Source organism: Schistocerca gregaria, chromosome 2 (assembly GCF_023897955.1).
Source record: "Schistocerca gregaria isolate iqSchGreg1 chromosome 2, iqSchGreg1.2, whole genome shotgun sequence".
NCBI classification, from domain to species: Eukaryota; Metazoa; Arthropoda; class Insecta; order Orthoptera; family Acrididae; genus Schistocerca; species Schistocerca gregaria.
In genome coordinates this window covers 1,023,777,177-1,023,790,630 of record NC_064921.1, presented here as the reverse complement: position 1 = coordinate 1,023,790,630, position 13,454 = coordinate 1,023,777,177, and the positions used below count along the sequence as shown (strand labels likewise).

General features: G+C 37.0%; 1 protein-coding gene across 2 annotated transcripts in view; it reads left to right on the top strand.

The window, feature by feature from the left end:
• LOC126335532 (E3 ubiquitin-protein ligase SMURF1) overlaps positions 1-13,454 on the top strand; it is a 187,480-nt gene that overhangs the window by 95,387 nt on the left and 78,639 nt on the right. For both annotated transcript variants that reach the window (XM_049998905.1, XM_049998906.1), the window contains 2 exons: positions 5,127-5,326; positions 12,180-12,420. In XM_049998905.1, coding sequence (XP_049854862.1) covers positions 5,127-5,326; positions 12,180-12,420 — 441 coding nt within the window. The remainder of the gene's footprint in view (positions 1-5,126; positions 5,327-12,179; positions 12,421-13,454) is intronic.

The following is a 13,454-nucleotide window of genomic DNA, read 5'->3' as shown; positions in this document are numbered from 1 at the left end:
GAATGGACTACATTTGAAACAAGGGACTGATGACCTTGCTGTTTGGTCCCTTAAACTCCAAACAACCAACCAAAACAACTAATAAATTTAGAGACCCATTTCCGTGTATGGGTATTCACCATTAACTTCCCAAATCAAATCAAAGCAAAGAATCTTCCACACTACAGAAACCATCATTGAGCAACCTTCAGCATTCGCACTAAGTTCCTGGCACAAACGGCACAGAATGGATGGTGCCATGTGAGAACTTACCTTCTGATCACGAAGAAAGCTGGCCAACATGGAAAATGATCTACAAACTGGTCCCTTGTTTGGAGAAACATATTCATAACCAGTGTGTTTATGTTAAGAAATAAATATGTAGACTTGAAGAATAAAGACATAGAATGTTATTGATTTTTGTTTTATTTTTTTAAAAGACTTTGAGTTCTCACATAAAAGATTCTGCGCCATTACTTTTTAGCACAACCTGATAAAATATGTGTTACTATGTAATGTCTGTTTATAGAAAACAGTTAATGCTTGTTGTACCAGACTGAAATTATCTATGTATTATTTTGATTATATGATGTGTGTTTCCAGACATGATTAAATAAATGAAAATACTCCGAATTATCAAATCACATTTAGACATAAGTTGCAAAAGCCTTTGCCTGTTACAGACCAGCAGTTTTCTGAAGCAAAAAAAAGCAAAAGCGCAAAAACTGACATTCAGTTTTTCCCTCAAATTTTAGACACTCGCATATGGGAGCAATTGCATATCTCTTACTTCATGGATTCCCTAGTGATTTCGGTAATGGAATGTACCATGTGTGTAGTTCCAGGTACCATTCCATGTTCAGAATCTGTTAATTCCCATTGTGCGGCCACAATCATGTCAGAAACCTTTTCACATAAATCATCTGAGTACAAATGACAGCTCTGCCAGTGCATTGTCATTTTATAGCTCATGTATGCAATACTGTTGCCATCAGTATATGTGCATATTGCTGTCCTGCAATTTTTGTCACTGTTTTTCTCTTGTTACCAGTAGCCCTCTCACCTTTTGTTTTAATGGTAGTTGCATGTTTCTGTTGGTCGATGCAGAAGTTCTATTCTGTAAGTCATCCAGTACTTTGTTCTGAAGCTGAGCTACCAAACTTTCTATTTGTAGCTCACTGTTCATATCACATTTTATCCCTCCTTTTACATTTCCTCCTTCCCTCTCCCATCTGTCTCCTCATTTCTCCTTATTTTTTGCTGTCCTATTTTATGTCTGCTGCTCACATCCACATGTGAAATCCTATTAGTCTCATCACATTGATTGTAGTACCACACTTCATTGCACACATGTGTATAGACCAGTTGTAGGATATATTTTCATAGGAGAAGTTCTTTTCTTACATATATCTAATAATGTTAGTGCTTGCTTTTAATTCATGTTTACTTATGCATTGATAAATGAATATTTAGAAAAAGTCTGTAACACACTTTTGATATGAAAATATGAGGTGCGATTAAAAAGTAACGGGAAGTTTTTAACAAGGTTCTTCATTTATTCCCCAACATCAACTTTGTCCCCTTCAAAGTAATATGCATCATATATAACATACTTGTGCCAGTGATTTTTCCAATCTTGGAAGCACTTCTGACATTAACTTTTAATTATGGTGTTCAGTTCCTTCAGCGATTCCATTTTATCTCATCAATGATGGCAAAATGATGCCCTTTCATGTTTCTCATCAGCCTTGGGAATAGAAAAGTGTCACAGGGGACCATGTGCGGTGAAGACTGTGGCTGAGGCAACATAATATTTCTGTTTTTTGCCAATCAGTCATGTACAAGTGTTGTGGCATGAGCAGGACCAATATAGTGATGCAATTTCCTCTAGTGCTTTTGCCACAATTCTGGTAATTTTCTTTGTATTGCTTCACACAGATAGACCTTATGACCATAAGGCAATAATTCATGGTGCTCTATCCATTGCAATCAAAGAAAACATTGAGAAAAACCTTTACATGTGATTGAACATGGCAAATTTTTTTTCGGTCTCTTAAAGCAGTTTCCATTGGGACAGTTGATCTTTGATTTCTACTTCTTACCAGTATACTCATCAGGAAGAGATGTGCTAGGGTCTCCAGGGCAGTCGTCATCTTCGGCTTCTTCTCAACACTCTGTGAAATGTTTATACCACTTGTAAACACTTCTTTTAATCATAGCAGATTTGCCCAAAGCCACAGTCAACGTTTCAAATATGGTGCTGTACTTTATTCCAAAACTTGATGTAAATTCTGTGATCCATCTTTTTCGAAAGTAAAAATTCCCCAAGCATTTGAAAACCCACATGAGCTGTTCAACTGTTGACAATAAATTAAATATTCAAAACAACTGAAAATGCAAATATACATCAAGAACAAGCAGATTCAGAAGGATGTAGGTTGCAGTAGGTACTGGGAGATGAAGGAGCTTGAAGAGGATAGATTAGCATGGAAAGCTGCATCAAACCAGTCTCAGGACTGAAGACCACAACAACAACAACAACAACAACAACAACAACAACACATGTATGAACATTTTTTTATTGGATATATAAAACCTGGAAAATTTAAACAATTCCAATACTTTATGATCATACCTTGTACTCAGTATTGGTCATGCAATTGGAGTAATGGAAATCTTTCTGGATACTGTTTTGTCTAAAGATACACCTTTTGAAGAAACAATATATGCTTATGTGTTGTATTTTCTTCAGAAGTTTGGTGTAATCCTTATGAGCAGTAGAATCATAGGTACAGAAATAGTTTTAAAAGGCATGTAGAATAAGGTTGTGCAGGAAGCTACTTCTAGAAGTGCTGACAGGAGGTTTGTCCCTTCATTTTTCAGCAATAAATGACTTACTAGGAACATACATTGACAAGCTTATTGTTCCAGTGGGTGCAACTATAAAGTCATGCTTGCATAGATGCATCATAAGATTATCCGTCACTGACTGTGTGGTGACCACAGCACATATTAGAGCCATTCATGCACCCAATGTCTCCATGGTAATCTAGAAACATTTGGTGGAAGTTGGACTACATCAAGGTTACTGCTTGCCAAACTTCCTCTCACATGACATCAATGCACTATGCACCTTTGATGGTGTAGGAAAAGGTGCAGCTAAGATTAATGGCACAAACTTGTGCTTGATGATGGAAGATTCTGCCTTTGCATCTGTGATGGGTGTTTGAGAGTGTATTACGTACTTTGGGAGTGGAAACTAGTGGTCTACAACTGGCAACAACTTAACAAAACCATCTGAAAAACTGCAGGACATGTCCTTATCATCTAAATTTTTCTGTTGTCCGTCTTATGAAATGAGACATGTTCTTCCAGCAAGACAGTACCCAAGCACACATCTTTTATATTACTCAACATGATCTCATAAGATGTTCATCCATCCCCCTGATGTGCCCAGTTTTCAGATATATCCCCTATTGAGAAGTTGAAATGGTGTTGAACATTATCTCCCAAGATAAGTATCCAACATTGCTATGATTCTTCTGACATGTAATTGCATGACTGCAGTGCTGTTAGAGATGTTAGAAAGATACTGATATCTTTGTCAAAAACCATTTGTCTACATGGGTAGGAACCTAGGTCTATGAACCTCTACAGTGAATGACCAGTGTAATCTGTGAATAAAAACTTCTTCATTTGGGAGCATTTTTCTTTAATATATTTCTTAGATAGATTTCATATGGTATGTCATCCTCTCCTGTTAAGGCGCAAATTGTGACCACGAAATAGCACTACTTCAAAACAGTTTAAGTAAACCAGCCATTACGTGAGTCCATATCTCTAGGCAGTTTGCAGTAGACTGTTCCCTGAAAATTACCTACCTGTTATTTGGCCAGATTCTAATATTAAATTAAGTATCAACCAAATTCCTTTACAAATAACTTTTTATTACAGTACTTCAAAGTGTATGTATCAACTTCAATTTGCAATAAATCTACAAAGTTGTAAATTCAGCTACAAGTATGTCATCGGAGATAGGTTTTTGTGATTTAGATATAGCTTGCAAGTGTTAACATCACATGCCACTGGGTTACTTATTGCAGCATAAGCTATTGCTAGTTTCCTCTAAAATAAAAATAAAACCTGACCACACCAACATTACTTAACCAAATAAATATATATGTAACAGTACCAGCAAAATACTACATATCCAATTGGAAAATACTCATCAATATGGCATTACTGTTACTAAGCTCTCAGTTACATTAGTAATAATTTGATGTGAAGTGTAATTAAAAATGACAAGTATTTTTAGGGATGAAAAACAAACTAACTGCATTTTGTTCTACAAATATTCAAGTCGAACCAATTTTTGGCTTTTTGGTCCATCTGCAGGATCCTCAGTATCTACAACTACATTTACTACAACTACATTTACAACTACATTTACTTTGCAAGCCACCATATAGTGCATAGTGGAAGGGACCTTGTACCATTGCTAGTCATTACCTTTCCTGTTCCAATCGCAAATGGGGTGATAGCAAAACGACTGATTATATTCTTCTGTATGAACTGTAATATCTCTTATCTCGTCTTTTCCAGTTCTTAATGTGAGATGTATGTTGTTGGCACTAGATATGTGTGCAGTCAGTTGTAAGCGTTGGTTCTCTAAACTTTCCCAGTAATATTTGGCGAATAGAATGTAGTCTTCCCTCCAGTGATTGCCATTAGAGCTCACAGAGCATTTCTGTAACACTCGTGTGTTAAGCAAACCTACTGCTGATAAAGCTAGCAACACACCTCTGAATTGCTTCGATGTCTTAGTTTGATTCAACCTGGTCAGAATCTCGGACACTTGAGCAGTAGTTGAAAGTGGGTTGCAAAACTACTGTATTCATGATCTCCTGTACAGATGAGCTACATTTGCTTTCCAACATTACACAAAGAATGTAGAATGACCCAGTGTACTGAAAAGTGGATTAAAATGTTAAGTTCATAGAATCATGTTATGCTGTTCTCCTGGGAAGAATTAGTACTATGTTTGTTGAGTAAGTGTTTCATTTCTTTCAAAATAAATTTTAATGTATTAAAAGGATGAGTTTTGAATGGTACCTAGTTTTGAATGAAGTGGTGTCTTTAATTCACAGCGAAGCTGAAAATCGGCCTTCAAGAACAGAGCTTCCAGCTGCTGGCAGTAGACGTGAACGTGAAAATTCTTCAGGCAGTCAGGCTCAAGCAGCTGCTCATCGTCGACGATCTGCACGACAGAGAAATTCATTGATGTTGCAACAGGCTGGTCGTGGTTCTCACAATATTAGTCAGCCGGGAGACTTGCCACCAGGATACGGTAAGTGGAAAAACTAGTAACAGTTCTGACAGTGAAAAGGATGGTTTGGGAACCGTGGAAATAACATGTTGTATTAGGTATCAGAAAATGGGTGGTGCCATCTGGACAATAAACCTTTGCCATTGACCCAGATATTGATGTTCAGTTGAGATGTGACTGTGGACCGGTGAATGACATGCTGTTGCCTTGAAGGCATTTTACCAATACAGCAAGAAGTATGTGGCTGTGCAGCATGTATTTTGTGCTTATTACAGTCTTGCACATCTTGCCCTGGTCCTATTGACACATGCTATCAAAGTGTGACTACCAAACTTTGAGGAAATGGGTGACACAGTGCAAAAGAGGAGTGGAAATGATGATGTGAGACAAGAAGAAATTGGAATTAATATGGAAGTTTAATGGATACAGTATTGGTCACAGTTTAACAGAGTATTGTGTAACAATAACGGAAATTCTTGGCAGGAGCAAAATGTAAAGTAAGGGAAAGGGAATTGATCACCTATAGCAGATCGGTGTGTATGTGGTGCTATAGAAGGATGTTGAAAACTAGGTGGACTGATAATATATATATATATATATATATATATATATATATATATTAAAAACAAAGATTCCAAGACTTACCAAGCGGGAAAGCGCCGGCCGACAGGCACATGAACAAAACACACAAACACACACACACAAATTACTAGCTTCCGCAACCGATGGTTGCTTCTTGAGGAAGGAGAGGGAAAGACGAAAGGATGTGGGTTTTAAGGGAGAGGGTAAGGAGTCATTCCAATCCCGGGAGCGGAAAGACTTCCCTTAGGGAAAAAAAGGACAGGTGTACAATCGCGCGTGCACACACACACACACACACACACACACACACACACACACACACACACACACACACACACACACACACACACACACACACACACATATCCATCCGCACATACACAGACACAAGCAGACATGAAATATGTCTGCTTGTGTCTGTGTATGTGCGGATGGATATGTGTGTGTGTGCGATTGTACACCTGTCCTTTTTTTTCCCCTAAGGGAAGTCTTTCCACTCCCGGGATTGGAATGACTCCTTACCCTCTCCCTTAAAACCCACATCCTTTCATCTTTCCCTCTCCTTCCTGAAGAAGCAACCATCGGTTGCGAAAGCTAATAATTTGTGTGTGTGTTTGTGTGTTTTGTTCATCTGCCTGTCTGCCGGCGCTTTCCCGCTTGGTAAGTCTTGGAATCTTTGTTTTTAATATATTTTTCCCATGTGGAAGTTTCTTTCTATTTTATTTACATTATATATAATTGCAGATTTTTTTCCTGTCATAAATATACACAAAGTCAGTAAGAAAATAGTGACAGACACTTCTTGTTATATATTGTGGTTGATTATTGTTTGTTTGTTGTGTGTGTTCTACTTTTTCAGTAAACAGTTCATTAAATTTAGGAGCATGTCACCTTTCTCTGGATCTTCTCAGCAGACTGATGATACTTTGTGGCTCAAAACAGCCACTGATATATGAACTTTGAACTGCAGGACAGTTGATTCTTCTTTCCTTCCTGATACACAACCAGATAACCTCCAGCCAGAGAGTAGAGAAGAAAAGACAAGAAAATAGTGGCTACAGTACATGGAGGCCTCAGCTGTATTGTAAGCCCCTACCCCCCAAGACTGAAGCTAAAATTGTGCACTGTGACATTGTTCCTACTCAGCAGGTGGTGCATGCAGAGGCTGAAATATGACTCACCTTCTCACCTCCTTGCCACCATCCTGATTGCCCCTACGTGCTACATGCAGTGGAACTGGAATGGTTATTTTCACCAGTTAGTGGAATTCTGACACCTGCTTTCTTTTTACCCAGAATATATATACAGACCTTCAGGAAATCTGACATATCAGGCGATAGCTGGTGTGATCCGTTATATACCATCACTTTTTCTCTTTGTGGGGGGTTTCAGTGCCCACAACCCATGGTGGGGCAGTAATAGAACATCTGATGAGGTACTCTAACGCAACAAGTGATGAGAGACCTTGACTTATGTTTACTAAGTAGTGTGGTATATAGTGTATCTATCTCTGTCTGAACCCTGTCTTATCCCTTAAATCCAATGAAGGATACAAGATGATTTCTGCACAAGTGAACATTTCCCAGTTATCAAGAGCCTCCCAAGTTATCCAATCAGGGATACACTACCTTATAAAACACCAGTTGAAGGAATATTGAGAAAAATATATTGCGACTGCTCACATGGGTGGTCCAAGTTAGATTGTATCTATAGTCACCAGCTAACAGCTGGCTTTTCCATTATCCTTTTCCATAGCAGTATTTATTCTGACTCTAATGTTATTACAGAATACTTTGTGGCACACTTCATGCTAGCATGTGGAGGATAAGAATGTCCTTCACTAGACAAAATCTGAAACACAAGTGGGGTTTTTGATGCCCCTTCCTGATTTCTTTTTAAATGAAATTTTCTAACTTTTGGTTGTTTCCTGCCTGAGTTGGGACATCATTATAGTACCATCCATATGCAGGCCAATCCTGGGGTCACTCGTGACTACCAATTTTTCACTGTGAAGAAGTGTTATGCACTCTAAGTAGCCTTTCGATGTAGAACTGTTCAACACTCAGAACTTTACCTTTGTTATGAACTGCTCAATGTGGCAATAATAATTATTATTATTTTTTAAATGCTGGATCAATGTGGCCACCACATTTGCCTACTTAAAAAGAATTACCAGTTGGCCTACATTAATAAAAAAATGTTCATAAGAAAATCTTGCCCAAATGCAGATCAAAATGAATCAAACACAACACATCTAAAATGAACCGCTTTTCATAAAACTCAGTTAACAATAATATTATATTGCAATCTTGAGACTTAAATAATCTACACATGTTCAATAATAAATAAGGGTGTGAGAGTTTCGACATAAGATGACATAGTTTTACAAGTTGTTGTGGGTGAATTAAATATTTGTAAGTTTGATTCGGTGAAATTTCCACCTCACTCTTGCAAGATCTGCTTTGTGCACAAGAGAAAAAGTGTCTGTGCCTGCTAGCTATCCCTCTTTGACGAGGCCCAGCTTAGCTGCTGGTGTACCTGCTCCAGGTGCTAAGTGCCTTGACCACAATAAATTAAATATTAGAGCACATTCATTAAAACAGCACCCCTTTCAGCTTTCTGAATCTGAAATACCTTAGTCCCTTTTACACACAGAGACATCCTGTCTTGCAGTATTTCTAAAGAAAACTGCAAAAATATCTCTAAGCTGGGCTGCAAGCTCACACCGTAAATTCTTTTATTAGGTGCTCTATATCTGGTGTTACTCGCTGGAAATCATTAACAGTGTTCTGGAAACATCCCCCAGGCTGTGGCTAAGCCATGTCTCCGCAGTATCCTTTTCTTCAGGAGTGCTAGTTCTGCAAGGTTCGCAGAAGAGCGTCTGTAAAGTTTGGAAGGTAGGAGATGAGGTACTGGCAGAAGTAAAGCTGTGAGTACCAGGCGTGAGTCGTGCTTCGGTAGCTCAAATGGTAGAGCACTTGCCCGCGAAAGGCAAAGGTCTCGAGTTCGAGTCTTGGTCGGGCACACAGTTTTAATCTGCCAGAAAGTTTCATATCAGCGCACAATCTGCTGCAGAGTGAAAATCTCATTCGGGAATCATTTTCTATACTGAAAATATCCTTGGAAATGTTTATGTCTGCTCAAACCAAACACAGATGTTCACACTGTAATCTTTCTTGCTGCAAATGTTGTTATAACATGTAACAGCTTACTTGAGGATAATTGTTTCATTAAAACAAGCTATACTACAACACAGCAAGCTTCCACATTCTAAGTTACATAAGGTGGAAGTCTCCCTTGTGTCATGTAAGTTTGTATTGTGCACAAGTTTCTTACAATAGCCATTTACTGTAATATGGTACTTGTTTACATTATTTGTCACCATTGTATTGTTTTGTTTTTACTTTTGTAATTTATCTTATCAGCATTCAGTTAATTACATAGCAGCTCATTCCAGGACGAGTATCTTTTACACAGAAGGCTGCCAGAATGCATTTTGGTCATCATACAGAGCAGGCCAGGGTTGGTAGGTCCCTGCGCTGTCAGAATTTAGATGCGCAGCATGCAATCATTCTCAAATGATTTTACAGAATCTGTGTGGTAAAAAAAAAAAAAATAAATAAATAAAAATAATAATAATAATAATAATAATAATAAAATAAAGTAAAAAAAATGTGTTACTTGTAGCTTTATATGTTGGCATCATGGTGAAATGCTAACCGTTTCATTAAAGGACATAGTTATTGTGATATTTCAGTTATAATCACAAAATTTGAAAACATTGCAATGAAAAATAGGGGTTGCTGTGAGTTTGCGTGTGGCACATATTAGACCATAAATTGCAGTATATGAAATATAGCTTACATTTTAAATTTTTCTTAAAACTTGAAAGGGGATCAATATCTGTCCACAGTCTTGAGAAAATTGATTTTGTGCAGCACGTTCACTTCCAGCTGAACATGTTTGAAAATGAAACATTCAGTAATACCTCTCATTTCTCATGAACTGTTAGTTATCAAAATGAGATTTTGGCAAATGATAGCATACCAAGGAGAGTAGTTTTCCATGTGGTTAACATGTGGAACTTTCTTATTTATGGAACTATAGCAGAGGCTATAGTTTTTATTTTATTTTTTCAAACAAGTACTGTAATTTTTTTTAAGTCATCAACAGCTAGTGATAAGTGAAATTTATACTATGAGAAATATAACATTTCTTCTCTTACATTACTGTAAACTGACACATTGAGGTTTTCTGTAAGGTACTGACCTCCCTGGTCACCAATTGCATGTTTAGTAAGACATTTCATTTTAGGTATTCTGTTGCAGTAGCTACTGCAAGGTGAGTTTGTGCTAATTATACAGTGTTTTGGCAAAAGAAGCAAACTTAAACAATAGAAATGTAGTGGTTACTCATGATTAATGACGATTCTTAAAATGAGAAAAGGTTAATATTTCAGACAAAAATAAATTGCTAATTCTGTTGCAATTTTAGCGGACTATCATAACCCTTTGCATTTTAAATAGTGAACAGCTGGCACTGAAACTTACTAAAGGATTTCCTCCTGTTCTTCACCTGAGAAATAAAGATATAATTTGCATCAAATGATGTACCATATTTTTGTCCCCATCCCCCTTCAGAGAGAAGTGGTGAATGTCTTCACCTTAATTATCTTTTGATATGTTAAAGATAGATTATATATATTTATAATTAATTTTAACCTTAATGGGTTGTCTTACGAGTTTTGTTAAGTAATGACTATCATGTTTGTTTGTGTAACCTTGCTAACCTCCGATGGATAGACATCAAATTTTTGCTGCAGTCTAGAACTGACCCAATAAAACTTTTATAACTCGGAAACTAAAACACACTGATGACTTGGCAGAACCTTGACAACTGTTCATCAAAGTCAATATCACTAATAATTAAGAGATATATGTAGTAAGAAGATTGTCCCTCACCCTTTGCAGGGATAGGAATGGAAAGATGGTATGCTGTTCGCTCTAATTTTTCGAATGGCAGAGATAACTGAAGTGCAGAACAATAACATAAGAGAAGAAAGTTTATGTTTTTCATAGCAGTAAATGCTCTTTTCACTAACTGTCAATGACTCTTAAACAATTATGTTGGTGATTTTGGGGTAAAAGACTATAGCTTCTACTATATCATTGTGGATAAGAAAGTTCTGTATGTAAACCATATGGCAAAATACTCTCCTCTTTGCATGCTATCATGACTTGAGGGACGTTATCAATATTTCAGTTTCACACACGTGTGATCAGAAGTGAATGTGCTACATAAAATCAGTTTCATCTAGACTTAAGGCTGATATTGCTCCCCTCCCAGGTTTAAAGAAAAAATTGAATTGTTAGCTACATTTCATACACAGCAATATATGGTATAATATCCATCAAACACAGATGCATAGCAACCCATTTTTCCATTGCAAAGTTTTTGAATTTCATGCTTATATCTGATACATCACAATAACTATGACTTTAATGAAATGATGGTCATTTCACCTTGAAGCTGACACATAAAGCTACAAGTAATGAAGTTGTGTGTGTGATAAACATGAGTGTGCCGTGGCCTATGCTCCCCAAGCATAAAAGTTGTTTGTCTTGTTGAGCACTTGGATGGCCACATAAAATGAAACACCTGGGCAATCCAGTATTCCACACACCACTCTGCTGACACAGAACACTTTGTGTTTTGCAGAATGGCAACAAATCAGCACTATTGGGTTCTTGTTGCAACACTGTAATATGTTACTGGTATGTGGAAAGGCCAATGATGCCTTAGCTGGTATTAAATATGTTCTCTTAGTTCAGTGATAGCAAATGTGTGTGAGAAACATTACTGAACTAGCAATAATATTAGGTTCTGAAAAGGAACCTCCTTAGCAGGGTAGGAGACTGCATGCAAGTGTTAATTTTTTAAAAAGTTACTTCACCACAGTGAAGAATGATATTTAAACTATTGTTATACCAAGTGTGTGAACCACATGCCATTTTGCTCTTTCTTATTAACACCAGCTTCTGTTACACAGTAATACTTATTGATTGTATAAATTTCATATTTCTTTTATCAGTAATGTTTCAATATTTATTTTGGAGTGATTTGGTATTTGCATAATTTTGGCCATGAAACACAATCATTATCTTGAGTCTAAATTTGTTGTGTTAAATAAAAATGTATCTCCTGTGATGCAACTAAATTACTGCTTTAGAAATAGAATTTTCATTGCAGCGAGGTGGCAACTTGGTTAAAAACTAATTACATTAATTTTCAGAATTACGAACAACACAGCAAGGGCAGGTGTATTTCTACCATGTTCCATCTGGAATAAGTACATGGCATGACCCACGCATTCCACGAGACCTGACTGTAAGCTCAGATCTCGGTCCTTTACCACCAGGATGGGAAATGAGGCAAACTAGTTCTGGACGTATTTATTTTGTAGATCACAATAACCGCACCACTCAGTTCACTGATCCACGGCTGTCTGGCGCAGTAATCTCAAATCTCATTAAGTAAGTTTTTCTGCAGTGGTGATCTTGATTATTGTTTTTGATGCTGCAACTCTCCAGTTATTAATCAAACATTTGATTCTGTTGCTGTTCTTGGTATAGTTTAATCATGTTTCCTTTTATGTTTGTGTCACGTAAACATTGTAAATCAAATGAGAGATCTTTATAAACTCAGTGAGAGTGGGAGCTTATTATATACTCATGTTGAGAAATAGTGGGAGCTTGTAATATAACTCAAAATGTCCTGTTGTTTCCTTAAATCATTCCATATAAATGCCATCATAGTCTATTTGAGGATGCTGAACTAGTGTGCTATGTCAAATGACCTCTTTACAAAGAGGGCATGAAATGATTGAAAAGAAAGAGGCAAACTTTAAAGAAATTGATTTCAGAAATATTGTGGCATGAAATGAAATATTGCAGCATAATGCTGTGGAAACACTAATTATCTGTTCAACATGACCTGAAACTTCCCAGATTAATCAAAGAATGAGTTAGGATAATTGTTTTCTTTTTCTTCTCCTAAAGACAGTTGTTCATTGTTCTGTTTTCTGTAATTTCTACTCGTTACTTTCATTTTTTAACAATTCAATTTTATGCAGTCTTAATTTTTTGGTTCTGTCAGTAGTACGTATAAAACATCTGCCCTGTTGCCCTCCTAGTAAATCTACATACGAATTAAATGCATGGAAAAGTTAAAGAATTTACTGTATTGTGCACAAACACACAATTTTAATATGTATGTGGGACAGATTAATTGGGATTAAATATTGGAAATAGTGTGTGTGTGTGTGTGTGTGTGTGTGTGTGTGTGTGTGTGTGTGTATGTGTGTGTGTCTTTCGTGGCAGTATCAAACTATTTATGTTCAAACATGAAAGGAAAGTGAACGCCACCCCCACCCTCACCCACACCCACATCCACACATTACTGGTCACTCTTGTGGTGTGTGCACACAACAGAATTCTGCTGACAGCACTTAGTATTGGATGGTAACTGTTACAGTGATTTTGTGCTTCTCCTCAACTGACTGGTTTGC